General features: G+C 52.9%; 2 protein-coding genes across 4 annotated transcripts; one reads left to right on the top strand and one right to left on the bottom strand.

Annotated features, from left to right (window-relative positions):
- Nucleotides 1-277: 277 nt before the first annotated feature.
- On the top strand, nt 278-7,734 carry Tnk1 (tyrosine kinase non receptor 1). The gene is made up of 13 exons (XM_075991974.1): nt 278-347; nt 1,696-1,908; nt 2,042-2,112; nt 2,219-2,410; nt 2,534-2,689; nt 2,799-3,082; nt 3,349-3,622; nt 4,878-4,972; nt 5,304-5,468; nt 5,708-5,787; nt 6,530-6,819; nt 6,902-6,997; nt 7,080-7,734. The coding sequence occupies exons 2-13, from the start codon at nt 1,746-1,748 to the stop codon at nt 7,191-7,193; spliced, it is 1,980 nt and encodes a 659-aa protein (XP_075848089.1). The 5' UTR covers nt 278-347; nt 1,696-1,745; the 3' UTR covers nt 7,194-7,734.
- Nucleotides 7,735-7,793: 59 nt separating this feature from the next.
- Nucleotides 7,794-12,590, bottom strand: Plscr3 (phospholipid scramblase 3). Of its 3 annotated transcripts, none has more exons than XM_075991977.1 (8): nt 12,506-12,590; nt 11,837-12,005; nt 11,330-11,565; nt 11,204-11,246; nt 10,882-11,102; nt 10,549-10,710; nt 8,628-8,789; nt 7,794-8,471 (listed from the first exon to the last, which is right to left on the bottom strand). In XM_075991977.1, exons 2-8 carry the CDS (start codon nt 11,841-11,843, stop codon nt 8,415-8,417), a joined length of 888 nt encoding a protein of 295 aa, XP_075848092.1. In that variant the 5' UTR covers nt 11,844-12,005; nt 12,506-12,590; the 3' UTR covers nt 7,794-8,414. The 3 variants fall into 3 exon arrangements, with proteins under 3 accessions (XP_075848092.1, XP_075848090.1, XP_075848091.1); XM_075991975.1 differs by lacking the exon at nt 12,506-12,590 and adding an exon at nt 12,220-12,314; XM_075991976.1 differs by lacking the exon at nt 12,506-12,590 and adding an exon at nt 12,220-12,310 and having other exon boundaries at nt 11,837-12,011.
- Nucleotides 12,591-17,594: the final 5,004 nt, after the last annotated feature.

Genomic DNA, 17,594 nt, shown 5'->3' on the forward strand with positions numbered 1-17,594 from the left:
CCATACCTGGGCCGAGTAGTAGGTGCCTACTACTTCGGTGAAGTCTTTGGGGAGCGGCAGCATGTGGGGCAGGCCCGGGAGATGTAGGGAGAGTGGGGAAGACTGCCAAGGCTTTGCAGAAAAGCAAACGGAAGGGAGGTTAACGACCGTCTTAGAGGCTCACCTGTCCAACAAGGGGGAGGAGCGCAATCTGGGCGTCCGCCACCAAGTGCCACCAGGGAATTGGTCCTCGATTGCTCAGGGCCAGCTTCCAGGACCCGCCCTCCGCGGTCTGGGGTCCCGCCCTTCCTAGGATTTAATGCCCTCCGCTTGGGCGGCTCCGCAGCAGCTTCTTCCGGCTCTGCCAGGTGAGACTCCGCACCTAGAAGGGGCGCCCGGGGCTGAGACCAGCAGGATCCCTTTGGGGTGCGGCGCTGGATCCCTTTCTCCAGTTCAGCATTTCCTCCCGCTCAGCATTTCTTCTTGGCTGCCTTCTCTGGTTCCTCCCTTCCTACCTGTGGTGCAACTCAGGATCTTCCTGGGCCTGAACTTTCTTCTACTCTCAGTTCCTAGGCCTTCTGGGGTGATTCTCCGTGCCTCCCACCCCACCCCCACCTGCAATCCAGGGCTTCCTCGTGGCTTAACTACAGCGGGATCAGGGAGAGGGTCAGGTGTGTAATAAAGGCGAGCGTTTGGGCAGGCAGCCCGGACCCAAAGGCCTAGAGTCTTATTTAATAGTGGCTGGTGGGACTGCTTGGAAGCCAACTTGGGCGAAGTGACGTAGAAGAGCACCTGGGCTCTACCTGGAGCTGAGCGCAGGTGGGTGTGGGAGGACCACACACCTGGCAGCCTAGGTGGCTTTGTGAACAGTATCTGAGCTTGGCGATGGTGTTAGCCTTCAGTTAGCAGCTCAGAACAGACACCTATTTAATCTCCAGTGTTGTTATTGCCTTGGATGTTTAAGACGTGTGTGACGCTGGGTATCCCTGGGATGAGGTGACAGTAAGTCCTCATTTTGTGTTTGTGTTTATATGATCCTTGGTGCCTCAGATATGTGTGGTGGTATATCTAGGTATCTTTGGTTTGTGGAGAAAGTGGGCTGTTGCCTCAGGTACACCTGCTTGAGGGTGTGTGCCTGCATTTCACGGCAGAATATGGAAATGTCTCGGACTTGAGACATGTATCTGATTGTCTCAGGTATGTTTTGTAGCATATCTGTAGGTATATGTGTGTGTGTGTGTGTGTGTGTGTTTGGTAGTGGGTGGGAGGCAGTGTACCTCCCTTATATGTCTTCCTTTGTGCCTGAGGTATGGTGTTAGTGTGTGGCAGGCAAGTTGTCTCATTTATGAGGAGGAGTGAATGCGTGCAAAGGTGTGGCTCAGAACTAAATGGGCAGTGTTTGCGTGTTGGGGTACGGGGACAGTGTGGCTCAGAACTAAATGGGCAGTGTTTGCATGTCGGGGTACGGGGGCAGGGTGCCATATCTCGAAAGATGGTTTGGCTTGGTAGCCTGGGAGGCAGGATTCTGAGATCTCAAGGGTGTGGGGAGCAGATTTCCCAGTCTTGGGGATGGGGGCAGGTTACCAGAGGTAGGTATGTATGTGGCCGAGTTCCTCACCATGTCTGATCTGCCTCTCCTTGTGTTCCTGAGTGTTTCTGATGTGTTGAGGGTGGCAGCTGAGAGTCTGTCCTTTGTGTCTTTGGTGCCTACTATAGGTCACACATTTAAAGCAGACTGCCATCCACCTTAGAGGTCGACTCCAGACATGCTCCCCGAAGCCAGTTCCCTGTGGTTACTTCGGCTTCTCCGGGACATCCAACTGGCCCAGTTTTACCGGCCAATCCTTGAGGAGCTTAACGTCACTCGGCCAGAACATTTTGACTTTGTGAGGCCTGAGGACCTGGACAACATTGGCATGGGCAGGCCTGGTGAGGACCCTTTGCCTTGGCCCTGTAGCTTCCCCAGCCTTCTCCCAGGACCAGTTGTTGGTCTGTTATCCCACACTCCAGACTTTTCCCTATCCCCCCTCTTCCCTAGCCCTCTAATTGTGGCCTCTCCCAGCCCAGCGCAGGCTTGCTGAAGCCCTGAAGAGGTACCGCTCGGGTGTCAAGTCTAAGAACTGGGTCTACAAGGTATGTGGTGGTCGTGGTGGTGGGCTGGTATTTGAGGAACGATAAGCGGAGTGGCTGGGAGGGTTAATCAGGGTTCCACACACCTGAATTCATACTCCTATTTCAGATCCTTGGGGGGTTTGCACCTGAACAGAAGGAGATGGCTCCACGCTCAGACAGTCTTCTGTGTCTCCACGAGCCAGAGGGGGGACTCAAGAGTCTGATTCCAGAGGGTGCCGTGTGCAGAGGGGAGCTCCTGGGCTCGGGTTGCTTCGGTGTTGTCCATCGAGGGCTGTGGACACTGCCCAGTGGCCAAAGTGTGAGTGTTCAAGGGGCTTGCTTGATCCAAGGTGCCTAGGCAACCTGCCTCCTTCATTCAAGGCCTCTGCACTGGCCCTGACCTGTTATCCTGGGTACTTGATGGTGTTCCCCCCACCTCCAGATCCCGGTGGCTGTCAAGTCCCTCCGTGTTGGTCCTGAGGGCCCTATGGGCACTGAGCTGGGAGACTTCCTGCGAGAAGTGTCTGTCATGATGAAGCTGGAGCACCCACACGTGCTGCGCCTGCACGGCCTTGTACTGGGCCAGCCTCTACAGATGGTGAGCAGACACAGGCAGTTCAGGACTTTCCTCATAGCCCTAGGGCTAGCTGCAACGAGAAAGACCAGTGGGGCCACACTATGGCTTACATGGTGCTCTGTTCCTGCAGGTGATGGAGCTGGCGCCACTGGGCTCCCTGCATGCGCGCCTGACTGCCCCAGCGCCGACACCCCCACTGCCTGTGGCCCTACTGTGCCTTTTCCTGCGTCAGTTGGCAGGAGCCATGGCGTACTTGGGGTCCCGTGGGTTAGTGCACCGGGATCTCGCTACCCGCAACCTGCTCCTGGCCTCACCGCGCACCATCAAGGTGGCAGATTTTGGACTTGTGAGGCCGCTGGGCGGCACCCGGGGTCGCTACGTGATGGGCGGACCCCGGCCCATCCCCTATGCCTGGTGAGGGCGGTACTCGGATGGTCTGGCTTGAGGCAGGACTGGGAGGTAGAGAACAGCAGCCTGTTGGGAGCTAGGGCGCAGTAGTGTGTGTTGCAGGGAGGGGGTGGTTGTTAGTCTCCTAGAGGAGGCAGGACGGAGGCATCATCAGGCCAAGAAGCACCAAAGGATTTCTGAGGCTGATGGGGCGGGGAGGGAATCACGGGAGTGGGTGCACAGTGGATGAGCTGGGCGTATTCCTAGCCACCTTCAACTTGTGTTTGCTTCAGGTGTGCCCCAGAGAGCCTCCGCCATGGAGCCTTCTCCTCTGCCTCTGATGTGTGGATGTTTGGCGTGACACTGTGGGAAATGTTTTCTGGAGGCGAGGAGCCCTGGGCGGGTGTTCCACCATATCTCATCTTACACCGGCTGGAGAAGGACCGAGCCAGGCTGCCAAGGCCTCCTCTCTGCTCCAGGGCCCTCTACTCACTTGCCTTGCGTTGCTGGGCCCCTCACCCTGCAGACCGGCCTAGCTTTTCCAACCTGGAAGGGCTGCTTCAAGAGGTGGGGATCCCCAACTCTGCAGACACACATAGCCTTTCTTCCCTTTATTCTCTCACCCAGAACTCCACGCATAAGGCAAACATGTCTTGATGCCTGGAATTTGGAACTTAGCTCTGAACCAAACGAGTTAGTCCCAGCAGGAAGCTCAGAGCCCCGAGGAGGCAGCTAGGGGCTACAAAGACGCAGCCAGAAGAGGCGATATTTGCTTCTTGGCCACAAAAGAGGCTCAGAATAGAGAGTTCTGTGGGCGCTTGACCAGCAAAGAGAGAGAAGTTCTGTGTGGAAGGGCAAGCAGAAGTAATGGGCTGCAGTTGGGAGCAGGGCTTCAAGGAGAGGTTAGAAGACTTGGCCAGTGTGCTATACCCCTCATATATATATGTATACAGGTGTCCTCAGTCACTCGTTTTGTCCTGGAGGTAATTGTTCTTGATCTCTAACAGATGGGGCAGTTCATGCACTGACGGGAGGGTGACTTACCTAAAGTCACACGGGAAGTGGAGGTGCTAAGAGTGGCTCCATCCATGTGAACTCAGATCTGGTCCCTAAGTCAATCTATCTACTTGTTAACGCACTTTGGTCTTTGTTCTGAGGGAACTCGGGAGCTCCACGGATCAGAGCTGTTATTTCAGTCCAGCTGGGTCTGAGGATGCTAACAGGGACGTTACTGACAGCGGCTGGGAGGCAGAGTGAGAGAAAGAGCAGAGATGAAAGAGAGGGCCTGGGGAGGAGTAGGCATGCCCCTGAGATGTGTGGGGGCAAACGTGTGGGCTTGGGTATGGAATAAAAGAAGTGAGGGCCGGAGAGATGGCTCAGTGGTTAAGAGCATCGCCTGCTCTTCCAAAGGTCCTGAGTTCAATACCTGGCAACCACATGGTGGCTCACAACCATCTGTAATTAGGTCTGGTGCCCTCTTCTGGTCTGCAGACACACACACAGACAGAATATTGTATACATAATAAATAAATATTAAAAAAAAGAAAATAAAAATATTAAAAAAAAAAAGAAGTGAACAGGGTGGCTGTCCCTTGGTCCCCTTAAGTAGAGGCACGGTTTCCCTTTGTGGTTGCATCCTGTGTCCAGCATGGCATGGAATCCATGTCAGCAACCCTACCCTACTTTGGGTTACAATAGGGAAACAGGGATGGGGCTAAGCACAGAGGACATAACTAGTATGTATTTATTTGATTGATGGCTACAAAAGAAAGTCCTTTCTTTGGATTTCTTATTACCCAGCCACATTTTCCTGTCTCCACAGGCTTGGCTTTCTGAAGGACGTTGCGTTAGGGAAGTTACAGAGCCAGGTGCTTTGCGCATGGAGCCGGGTGACCCCATCACTATCATCGAGGGCAGGTAACAACCTCAAATACCCTAGGCATCCCTAGGGAAGGCATCCCCCCCAGCTGTCTTGACTCCCAGTCTCTTCATTTCCCCCCATCTCCTTGAGTCTTGGTCTTGTGGGTCTTTTTCTCTCCTCTCCACTGTGCCCCGAGCTCCAGCGCTGTCCTGCCCTCCCTGCTGGAGCCCTGCCTGGCCCACAGAGCCTTTTTTGTGCTGGAGAGAAAAAGGCTTCCCTTCCTCCAGGCAGATGTGGCCACAAGACAGCTTGATGAGCCGAATGTGGCGCAAGAGCAGCTGCCACCCTCCCTGGTCCCATTTTCTTCATCAGCTCCTCTTCCCACAGCCCCGACACCACAACCTGGAAGGGTCAGAACGGCCGCACCTTCAAAGTGGGCAACTTCCCGGCGTCAGCGGTGATACTGCCAGACGTGGGGGGTTCGCCAGTCACCCATCCAGCCCCCAGAGCCTCCCCTGCCCGGGGAGAGAAATGCCGAGGAAGCATGGATGGGTGAGTCACTGAAGGGTAGGAGGGGACAGAGCTGGGCTGGAGGGACTGACCCAATCCTGCAACTTCTCCGGAGTAAAACCTGGGGACAGGACTAGCATGATCCAGGAGGAAGAATTTCCCCCCTGCTTGAGCTTTCCCTGTGGGTCTCAGCACATGTGGGACCCATTTTCTTTTGGGGGTGGAGGAAGGAGGCCATGATGTGGGTGAACTGGAGGATGAACTGGATCTCTCTTTGACAGGGACAGAGAGAAGACAAAGTTCCAAGATGTACCATCAGCACGGGGCCAGAGAAGGAAGGTGCCCCTGCAGAGGATGAAAGGTGAGTGTGGTGGTACCCAGGGTCTCAGGAACAACCTCCAATTCCCCTTCCCAACCCTGGATCCATGTTAGCATATCTGTTCTCCTTCCCCAGAGGCTATCCTTGGACAGTCTACCTTTACTTTAAGATCTTTTTTATTTTTATATTTTATGTGCATTGATGTGAAGGTGTCCAGTCCCCTAGAACTGGAGTTACAGACAGCTGTGAGCTGCCATGTAGGTGCTGGGAATTGAACTCAGGTCCTCTGGAAGAGCAGTCAGTGCTCTTAACCTCCGAGCCATCTCTCTAATCCCCTACCTTAAGATCTTTTTTTGGGGGGCGGGGGTTGAGACAGGGTTTCCCTGTGTAACAATCCTGGCTTTCCTAGAACTCCCTCTTGCAGTTCAGGCTGGCCTTGAACTCAGAGATCCACCTCCCTCTGCCTAACAAGCGCTGGGATTAGAGGTGTGTGCAAACACTGCCTGGCATACTTTGAGATTTTAAGAGATTGGAAGTACCCTGATTTCCCACTGGACAGTGTCTCCTGGGTCTAGCCCCAAATACCGTTCTTTGGATCCCTAGCTGCCTTGGTGCATTTGCACACCTGGCCTATTGGCTACTGTCCCACCTAACTTACAGACACCTGAGGACAAGGCCCGCTAGCGTACCTAAATATTCTTTCAGAATCATACAGTTTAGTGCAGACAGACAGAGAGCAGGAAGGTAGGCCTCCTTTCAAGTTGTTTCTTTCTCAACTCCAAAGGAATTTCCAAGAGTCTGGAGTCAGTGCTGTCCCTGGGTCCCCGACCCACAGGAGGTGGTTCAAGCCCTCCAGAACTTCGACATGCGAGAGCTATGCCCCAGGGGCTCCCAGACCTGCCTCCACGCCCACCTTTTATCTCCAGCTCTTCTCAGCCCATCCAGCCCCACAAACCACGGCCTCCCTGGCCCAAATCACACAATCACCGCACCGGAGTACCTGGAGCCAGCAAAGCCACTGTCCCTTCTGGAGGCCCGTCGTCAGACCCCGAGTGGCAGAGGAAGATTATAGAGGTGAGGTCTCAACTGACATGACTTGGTGTTCAAAGGGCCTATAGGTTCAGACAAGAGCTAGACCAGGATTTGTCCCCCGCAGGTGGAGCTAAGTGTACACGGAGTCACCCACCAGCAGTGTCAAGTGGCACTGAGAACCTCTGGGGGAGATGTGGCGTCTGCTATCCGGAACCTCAAGGTAAAGCCAGCCCCTTCTCCAGGTTCCCTCTTCTCCTGCTCTGCCCCCTAGTGGTCAGCTTCCCTCCTTCCTGCTCCCACAGGTAGACCAGCTCTTCCACCTCAGTAACAGGTCCAGAGCAGACTGTCGGCGCATCCTGGAGCATCACCAGTGGGACCTATCAGCAGCCAGTCGCTACGTCCTGGCCCGGTCCTGAACCCTACATCCTGGGGATGGCTCCCAGCGTGGAGAACCTGGCCCACTTAGAGTCTGACCTGATGGGACCGAACAGAAACCATGAGGTCTTGACAGAGGCAGACTTTCACACCACGGGAGAGCTTCCTTGCCGTGGAGGAGGTATAGGAAGTGTGCAGGGCACCGGGTCAGGCACTGATGAGAGTTTCCTCCGTGCCCTGTTCCTTGGCCTCTGGGGGCTCTGACTGGACCAAGAAGGATCTAGTTCACTCTGCCTGCATTCCCACTTGAACATGACTTGAAAGAACAAAGCTGCCAAGGAAGCCTCTGCTCACGACAGACAACGATCGAGTAGCTGTACTGGACCATGGACCAACTGTTAGACCTGTCACTAGCTACCTCACTAGACTTCGTGGGACACCCGTCTTAGACACTGACTTGCTTTGGTTTTGGTCTGGAATCACCATGGGTGATGAAAACTCAGTTTTTGGACTCAAGTATTTTTTTTCTTTAATACAAATGCTATAGATTATGAGATGGCCACTTCTAGCCCCGCTGCTATTCCCTTTCTTTTATCCCACACCGGTTCTCTCTTCTTCCCTTTCCATCACATACATCTTCCAAGGTTTAAAAAGTTGCAAACTTTATATGAGTACAACATACAAAGACACAGCCTCCTTCCTCCAGCAGGGGAAGGAAGGGGTTAACTAAGGCACAGGAAGCTGCAGAAAGCACCTGGCAGGGCCCAGGGGGTTAGGAAGTTGGCACTGGGTCCCCGCCTCTCCAGCTACTAATGAGGAGGCGGGGTCCCTTCAAAGTGCCACCTTCTGAAGCTAAACTAACTGGCTAAGGTGACATGAGGGAAGGGTGGCGTGGCTGCCATCTTTGGTGCTGCTTGCTGTTTACCCACCAGCCCTGGATAAGTCTCCTCCTGTGCAGAGGCCCTGGAGGAAGGTGGGAAGGAGAGGGCAGGAAAGTCCAAAATCTAGTAGTGTGTGGGTAGGGACTGCCGGGAGATGGTAAGACACAGGAAGGGTTCTCATGCATACTCCACTGCAGGCCACAGGTGAAGGAGGGGGGAGGAGAGGGAAGGGATGGGACACAATGGTCCCCACCACTCAGCCACCTGTCTGTCTGCTGCAGTGTATGCCAAGGAAGGGGTTGCCTCAGGAGGAAAAGGCCAGGGCGGTTGACCATCTTGAATTCTGGTTGAGGTGATGGTCTCCTCATACTGAGCTGGCTTCTAACTGGTGACGGCAGAGGGCCCGGCGCCTCCTCGTTTCTCGAAGAACATATAATCCTAAGGAAAGGTCACTGTCAATGGGACATCTGGCTGGGTCAGCTCCGGACCTGAAACCCACCACACACGTGCCTAGCCTAGTAAGGGCCCAGGAAGCGAACAAAGCTTCGGCTAACAGGAAAGGAGCAGTAGGCAGGGAAGGGACCACCAACTCACAATGAGGAACGTGGCTCCCAGCAGCACAGCCTTCACCCTCACGTCTAGATCTAGTGGGAACTGCAGGCCGAAGTCGTCGGCATCTGTGAGGGCTTCCCGGAGCAGCCCTCCCCACTGCTTGCTGATGCGGCCCACACTGCGAGATTCATCCTTAGTCTTCACCTGTTGGGAGGGAAGAAGGGTCCCACTGGGGAACACGCTGTCCATCTCACGTGCCTCCTGCCTCACTAGACAGTGGCACACGTGAGTTGGGTAGACTGTATCCTCAGTGACGGCAGGGCAAACGCACCCTAGGCTGCATGAATACACCATGAAGACTAGAATTTAGATTTAGATCTGTTGCTTTCCAAAGGCCATGTGCAATATAACTGCATTCAGAGATAAATGACTCGCTGCTAGGCCTGTTTTGGTTACCGGTATTCCTGACACCCAGGGCTGGTGCTGTAGGCAAAGTATGTGCTCTGTGCAAGGGAGAGAGCTGAGAGGGCGAGGGGAGGAGTCAAATACCCTCCCAAAAGTGGGATTTTTCTTCCTTTCCAGCATTGCATGTGAACCCCATCTGAAGGCTAGCCAATCCTAGCCGACAGGTGCCAACAGGCAGCCTCTGAGGACTGATTGCCACTGGCCTCTCAGCTCAGCAAGAACAAGCCAGCCATGTGGAGGTCAGTGGTGACTCAGTGACTTCCTGGTCCAGGGAAGAGAACTGAAGCGATTTCCTTCTACATCCTCTGCATCCTCTTCCCAGCTCGTCCTGCAGCTGCAGGAAACTTCCTGCAGCCTAGTTCCCAGGCTCAGCGAGTCTGCTACCAACTCTGCGTTGCCGAGAGGGCAGATCAAGTATGGACCGTTCATGAAAGGGACACCGGCTCCCTGAGAATCCCACGACACACACGTTCCCATCCAGGGATCACACAATTATCTCCTTTCCAACCAGTTCTCAGGCCAACAACTCCCTCTGACTACCAAGTGACTCACTTTCTGCAGACAACCTTAGGTGAGGCACCTCTGCTGGATGAAACCTGTTATTTCTCCTTTATCTGAACGGAGAATCATCCCTTAAAGAACTCCGAGCAGTGCCTCTGTCTTCTAAGAGCCAAAGCATTTCCCAAGTCTCATTCTGAAATCCTCACCACTTGGGTTCTTCTGGCTCTGGATTGGTGAGAGGAAGCCACCTGGACTTCAGGTTGGCAGGGTCATTTGGACTTTTAGGTTTGCAGGACAAGTCAAGGGTTAAAGTACTGCAGGGCCTATGCTTACAGATAGGTCCAGCAGCTACATGGGTCCAGTCTACAGCAACCTTAACCACTGAAAGAAGACGAAGATAACAGTCCTCCACCTTAGATCTAGATTGGCCTCAGACTCTCCCCTAGACCTCCTACAGGGCTGCAGGGAACATTCAGCCTTGGCCTGAAGGTGAGTTTTTTTTTTTTTTTGTTTTTTTAGACAGGGTCTCTATAGTTCTGTCTGTCCTAGAACTCACCATATAGACCAGGCTGGCCTCACACTCACAGAGATCCACCTGCTTCTGTGTGCTGGGATTAAAGGTGTGCGCCACCATGAAATCTTTTTTTGCTGTGCTTTTATGGGTCCACGGAACCATCTCATCTTTGGGTGGAAGAAACTGACAGCAAAAGTGGGGATCACGAGAGATTCTGAATCATCAGAAGCTACCACCTTGTTTTTCTAACTACACTTGTTGATTGATTGATTGATTGGTTGACTGTGTACGCTCCATGGTATGTGTGTGGAGAGCGGAGGACAGTTTTGCAGGAGCTGATTCTCGTCTTCCACCATGTGGGACTCATGGCTAGAACTCAGGTTGTCAAACTTGGTGGCACAAGTGCCTTTCCCCTCTGAGCCATCTCATTAGCCCCCATCTTGGTTTATGAAGAGCCTAGGAATCGCGCCCTACTTATAATACCTCAAAGTTGGTGTCTGCACCACAGCTACAGGTCCAGCAAGGCCCCACAACTCGAAGCACAGTCTGGCGATCAGCATCCAGGATGGAAAACTTAGGAAGGAAGGGATGCCAGGTCTGCAGCACGTGGCCGATGGTGGTACCAGGTGGAGCCTGCACTTCCATCTGGAGAGGGAGGCAGACAGGGTTAGACAGGATACCTGGCCAGAGCTCTTCACTGGTGCCAGACGTCTTCGGTTCAGAACCACACTAAACCTTCCCCTCCTATTAAGCACAACTCTTTTTGGGCCAGTCTCTATACTGTCTACCAACCACCACAAAACCTACTCTACCCACCTCCTGAAGGCCACAGGGGCAGCAGCTGCAGCCACAGTGGAGTGGGCGGATGAGGCGGAGCACCTCGCGGTCCGCAGGGTCCGCTAGGCGGACACGAAGTGGCCGGCGGGCACCACAGCACAGACGGGCACAACAGTTGCTCTCCTCAGCTGCCTGACCCAGTTGCTGTCCGGTCCCGGAGCGAAGTTCATACCTGTTACAGGTCTCCCAGCCTAGGAACGCTGTTAAGGGTAACATGCTGAGGTTCAGGGACCTCACCTGCCCAGAAGCGCACCACTGTCGCAAAGATCATGAAGCCCAACTTGGTCCTCCTCCTACTCACTTTCCACTCGTTCAGTCTTCTGATGAATCAAAATTTGATCAATCTGTAAAGAGTTAAGAGAAGCGGTGACCTTATCCATCAGCCCAAACATCAACAGTTCTCCCAGCCATCCTTCCTCCCACTCACCTGCACTAGGAATTCGAGGCCAGAAGGCACCCCTGGCAGTGGCAAGAAAGGAGCAGGAGACCCTGGGGCCACGGGGCCTGGCGAGGGGAAGAGAGCGAAGCCGGGCGCAGGGGCCGGCACCTGGGCAGGCACTGGTGCCTGTCCGGGTCCAGGATGCAGCGCAGGCTCTGGATATCCAGCTGTCACGGGGTAGGGAGGTGGGGGCGAAGGGGCGTAGCCTTTGGGGGGTACGTAGCCTGTAGGGGAGCAGGGGTAGGTTAGAAAGTTACCTGTGGCTTTGTCCTCTTCTTTCTCAGCCCAAGGGACAGGAGCACCCGAGGGAAACATAAGAGGCAGAGAATGATGGAGCGGGGCGGGGGGGGGGGCGGCAGGGCGGTGGCTCCCCAGGAGGAAGGGAGGGCCCCACGCAGCCAGTCTGAGCACATTCCTGGAGAATGTGTTCTGAAACACCCGGCACCCAAGTTCGTGAAGGGGGATAATGCAGACCCCAGCCTAGCGCCCACGTACCTGCCATGGGAAAGGGGAGGGGAGGCTTGGGCTGTCGGCGTCCGGGAGGCTTAGTTCTGGAGTAGAGACAAGCTCGGGAACAGCCAGACAGACACAGACACAAAGACGGACAGGCAAAGGCGAAGAGGCAGCTGCGCCTAGCGCGGGCCCAGGGTCTCTTGGGCGGCGCCTACGACTCGGGGAGAAACCGAAAGTGTCAGCGGGCGGGGCGGGGTACCTGGGACCCTGAATTTCCTTAGGGGCCTCAGGACCGCCCCCTCCCTTTGTTCTCCCATTTTCTGCGGAGATGGCTGTTGGCAGACGGCAGGTCAGATGGACCTGCGGTCAGACTGACGACCTGACCTCGAGGAAGGTCTCCCTGACCCTTCTATGGTCCGGCTCACCTGAAGCCCCCAAAATAAGCCGGGGGGCCATGCACTCCAGGGCTCACAGGCGCTGGTGGAGGCGGGCCCGGAATCTAACCCCACCCCCAGGTCACCTAAGCCCCGCCCCCGTCTCGGGCGGGGCGTCTGCGCAGAAAACAGACTCTTTTCCTCCCCCGGGGCCGCGGACCTTGGACCTTGTGCGCCTTGTTCGCAGCGGTCCCGCCCCTTCCGCTCCGACTGCAGAGGCGTGGAGATCTGAGCTGTAGGAGGGACTGCGGCCCAATCCCCACTCCGCGACCCTTACCTTCCCGGCGGGCGGCAGTGCTACCTCCCCACCGCGTGGCTGCTCCAGACCCCGCGATCCTCCTCCCAAGGGCGGGTCGGGCGTCGCTGACGCAGCGGAGCAGCGTTCACACTCATGGGCTTCCAGAGTTGGCTCGGCGTTCTCCTACCACCGGGCGACCTCGCTGTGCTCTCTCCCTGTCGCAGCGTTGACCTACTCCGGTACCTCTCAGTTCAGGTGCACCTATCACACGCGTGACAGGCTACTGCCGAGAGGGATCAATAATGAATGTGCGTGAGGTGAGGCTCAAGGAAAAACACTTGAACAGAACAGGTCCCCATTCCTCTGCATGGTGGCACACGCTTGTAATCCCAGCATTCAGGAAGGGAGAGGCAGGAGGTATGAGGCCAATGAGTTCCAGAACAAGTCAGGTCAACAATAGCAAGACTCGCTAAAGACCCCCTCCCTCAAAAGAAAGCATAGTATCTGGGTAGGTGTCGATCACGACCGAAATTGCAGTGCTTTGAAGACCGAGGCAGGAGGGTCACCATGAGTTCCAGGTCATCTTGGAAGTGAGATGCTATTTAAAAATAACAAAACAGCCCACCACTTCTGCCTGGATCTTGTTATCAATTATATTTTAATGTCTGAGACGAGGTGCAGGTACAGGAACTCTGAGGATTCCAGCTTTTGTCGTACAGGCAAAACTGAGAACTACAGTGTTAGAACTCATGAGGCTGCAGGTAGGCAAAGGCGAGGAGGAGGGAGGTTCTTGCAGCAATCTGAGTATAATGTGATGGATTGGACCAGAAACCAGGGCAGTAGCGCCGGTGGTAAGAGCATTTGAGGAAACATGACTTCATCATGGCTCAGAGATAGGATGTAAGCAAAAGAGAATTGGAAGGTGAGTCACGCTTGGCTTGGGAGACCCCGCTGCACAACACAAATGCCCCTCTTGCTCTCGCCAGTCACTTCCTGCCTGCCCATCCAATCCCTGCTTTCATCGGTGTTCTTTTCCCTGTTGGCTTGTTACTTCTAAGATCCTGTGTCCTTTCCTTTGGTGACTTCTTACTAACCCTGAAAACACAGCCTTAACAGTCCCCAGAGTCTAGACAAGCCCACCTCAGTGGAAGACTGAGCACACTGGCTTGGATAGTCTTAATAACCAGGGCCGTGATTCCATTGCTGAAGTCTGCATTGTTTTCCAGTTCTTATTATTTTATGTGTATAGATGTTTTGCCTGCGTGTGTGTCTCTACACAAGGTGCACGCAGTGCCAGTGGAGGTCAGATTAGAAGGTGTTGGATCCCCTGAAACTGGATTTAGGGTTGTAAACTAACATGTATGTGCTGGGAATCAAACCCAGGTCCTCTGGAATAGCAGCCAGTGTTCTTAACCACTGGGCCATCTCTCGAGACCCTAAAATAGAAGAGTTTAACCTTGGGAGGTGTTAGGAAAATGTGAGCCCCAGCTCACCCACTTTAGCTTACAACCACACATGCAGAACATTTTTTATTCTTTTTTTTTTTTTCTTTTACTTGAGACAGGGTCTCACTATGTTGCTCTGGCTGTCCTGGAATTCTCTATGTAGACCAGGTTAGTCTCCAATTCACAGAGATATGTCTGTCCTTGCCTCCCAAGTGCTGGGATTGAAGGCATTCACCATTATGCCTAGCTATGTAGTTCATTCCACTAACAACAAGCCTGACTTTAGCCTGGCATAATGATATATACCTTTAATCTCAGCACTCGGAAGGCAGAGACAAGGTCAGCCTAGTCTACATAGTGAGTTCTACAGGGCCAGACTACACAGTGAGAGCCTGTCTTTAAAGGAAAAAAACAGAAACCTGCTCAGGAACTGTCTCTATTCTTATTATCAATATCATCTTTACATTACCCTCCTGTGTGTGTATGTGAGCATGCGTGTGTGTGTGTGTTTGGTGCTAGGAAGCCTGTCTATGCTAGTCAAGTGGTCTGCTACTCAGCTATGTTCTAGCCCTGGGCTTCTATTTTGTTTCCTACATGGTTCAAGGCACTCTCTACCCTGTCCGGCTTTAGTGAGAGAAAGTCCATACTGTGAACCACTTGGAAACCTTGCTGTGGTTGTAAGCCTGGTGAACCAAACCATCGAGTTCCCCACTGTTGGCTTGTGCTCCCTTCAAGTTATGTAGTCCAGTCCTGTCGTGGGAAACTAACACATACGGGAAATGCTGTGGTCCCCAAAAGAAGCTTCAGCCCGGGGACCCCTCTCTTGATCCCTCCCGTATGTTCCGTATGTGTGCCCTGGATGCCTGTGCCCTTCTGTGACAGCTCCTGGCATCCTGTCACACTGATGCATATTTTCTCTTGATGTGACCCTAAAAGTTTTGGCAAGCCAGGCCTGTTGCTCAGGCCTGTAATCCTAGCACTTAGGAGATGGAGGCAGGAGGATCAAGAGTTGAAGGATACACAGAGGATACACAGGAAGATCAAGAGATCATGGATACACAGATATTCTGAGACCAGCATGGGCTACAGGAGCCCAGCTCACGCAAACAACTGATTTCAGTGAGAATGGCCCCCATAGGCTCATATTGTTGAACGCTAAGTCTCCAGCTGGGAGAACTGTTCAGGAAGTGCGGCCTCACTGGAAGTGGCCTTTTACTGGAGGCAGACTCCACCTCAAAAGCCCACACCATTCCCACTTAGCCATCCGCCTGGTGCTTGTGGATAGAGATGTGAGCTCCCAGCTACTGCCCCAGTGACATGCCTGCCTGCCTGCCTGCCCTGTCAGGCTGGTCATGGACTCACCCTCTGAAACTGTAAGCCCCAAACAAACTCTTGTATGAATTGCCTTGGTTAGGGTGTCTAATCACAGCAATAGAAAAGTAACAAAGACACAAGCCACACAAAAACTGTTAGCACAGGAATCTGCAGCTCAGAGCTGGCGGGATGGCTCAGCAGGTAGAAGCGCTTGCTCTGCAAGACTGAGTGAGGGCTTGGGTTTATTCCCAGAGCCCATGCCTGAAAGAGAGAACCCCTGAGGTTTGTCCTTTGATGTCCACACTACACACACACACACACACACACATATAATAATAACAAATTTAAAAAAATAAAAGGAATCTGCATCTTAGCAGGGCTGAGGGTAGGAAATAAAAATCCTAATCTTAAAAGTATGCCAATATAGCTGGGGTGGTGGTGGCGCTTGCCTTTAATCCCACCAGAGACGGGTGGATCTCAGTGAGTTTGAGGCCAGCCTAGTCTACAGAGTGAGTTCCAGCACACCAGAGGGAGGGAGATAGATAGATGATATAGGTAGAAAGATAGCTAGATAGACCCAGTCTCAATGCCAACCCCCTCCAAAAAATATCAAGAGTTCAAAATCACCCTTTTCTATATAGGGTCTTTGAGTCTAGTCTGGAATACAGGAGACCCTATCTCAAGAAGATAAAATCACGCACACAAATAAGAGCCTAAAAGGATGACTTAAAACTTAGTAACTTAACTACTGTACTGCACATAAGAGTTGGGTAATTTAGCTGGGCGGTGGTGGCGCACGTCTTTAATCCCAGCACTCAGGAGGCAGAGGCAGGAGGATCTCTGTGAGTTTGAGGCCAGCCTGGTCTACAAGAGCTAGTTCCAGGACAGGCACCAAAAACTACAGAGAAACCCTGTCTTGAAAAAAAAATTGGAAAAAAAAAAAAGAGGCAATTTAACCGCCATCTTTAAGGCCTGCTCCCACCATCTGGAGTCTCTTAGCTCATGGGTGCCACGCTGGTTTTGTCCTTACTCCTATTCATCTGGCTTTTTCTCTCCAGGACTTGGGGCTGCTTCTTTCAACCTGTCTTGTTAGCCATTCCTTTTGCCTGAATATACGTTTCCCTTTCGGCCATGGTCAAAGCAAGACACCCAGTATGCAGATACTGCGACTACCACCGACCTGGGACCGGACCACTCTATTTTTGTTTGGTCTTGTTACATAGCCTGAGCTGGCTTTTGTAATCCTTCAGCGTCTTGTTTTCCAAGTACTGCACGTACTACCACATCTGGCTTTGTTTTTAAAGAAATATTTATTTATTTACTATGTATACAATATTCTGTCTGCGTGTATGCCTGCAGGCCTCATTACAGATGGTTGTGAGCCACCATGTGGTTGCTGGGAATTGAACTCAGGAGCTTTAGAAGAGCAGGCAATGCTCTTAACCACTGAGCCATCTCTCCAGCCCTGGCTTTGTTTTTTTATAGCAGTTCATATAATATATTGAAGGTGCACACTTTGGTTTCTGAAGGTGTGTGGACACTGTCTAAATGATAAACATTTTATGTGATCTTGTTCAGTTCTTGTCTTTTTGGTCTTGGTCCTTTTTCACTAGGACCTCCTTGCTGGGTAGGGTCTTCCCATCAGAGTGGGAACATGCTCCACGGCCCAGCCCAGCCATTCTTTCCCTTTAAGCGCATAGCAACCAATGTATCTGTGTGTTTAGTTGTTTCCAACCCAGTTCCAACTACTAGTTAAGGAGCAAAGTGCATAGCAACCAATGTATCTGTGTGTTTAGTTGTTTCCAACCCAGTTCCTACTACTAGTTAAGGAGCTACTACATAGCAACCAACGTATCTGTGTGTTGTTTCCAACCCAGTTCCTACTACTAGTTAAGGAGCTAAGCGCATAGCAACCAATGTATCTGTTTGTTTACTTGTTTCCAACCCAGTTCCTACTGCTAGTTAAGGAGCTCTGTCAGGAAACGACAGCGTCCGTCCTGCCCAGGCCGGCCCTCTTTGGTGTCTGCCACTCCATCAACACTGGCTCACTAAATGCTGTCCCCTAAACAACTTCCATTTCTCTCCATTCTGTGAGTGTTAGTCAGATCTGCTTTGCAACCGTGTGTCTCTTTGCCTGCCTCAGTTCAAAACTCAGCCACAGAGAAGACCCACGCCACCGCCACACCCTTCCCCTTCTACTCCAGTCTCCTTACACTGAGTTCCTCCACACACTAGGTCTTAGGGTCCATCTCAAGCACTGTGAGTCATTTTCTGATGCCCAATACGTAACACTCTGCTCTGCGCTGACGTTACAACAGTTTACAACTAATCACATGACTCTTCTGTCTTGGCTGGCTCTCACTGCTGGA

Source organism: Microtus pennsylvanicus, chromosome 11, assembly GCF_037038515.1.
Source record: "Microtus pennsylvanicus isolate mMicPen1 chromosome 11, mMicPen1.hap1, whole genome shotgun sequence".
Taxonomy (NCBI): domain Eukaryota; kingdom Metazoa; phylum Chordata; class Mammalia; order Rodentia; family Cricetidae; genus Microtus; species Microtus pennsylvanicus.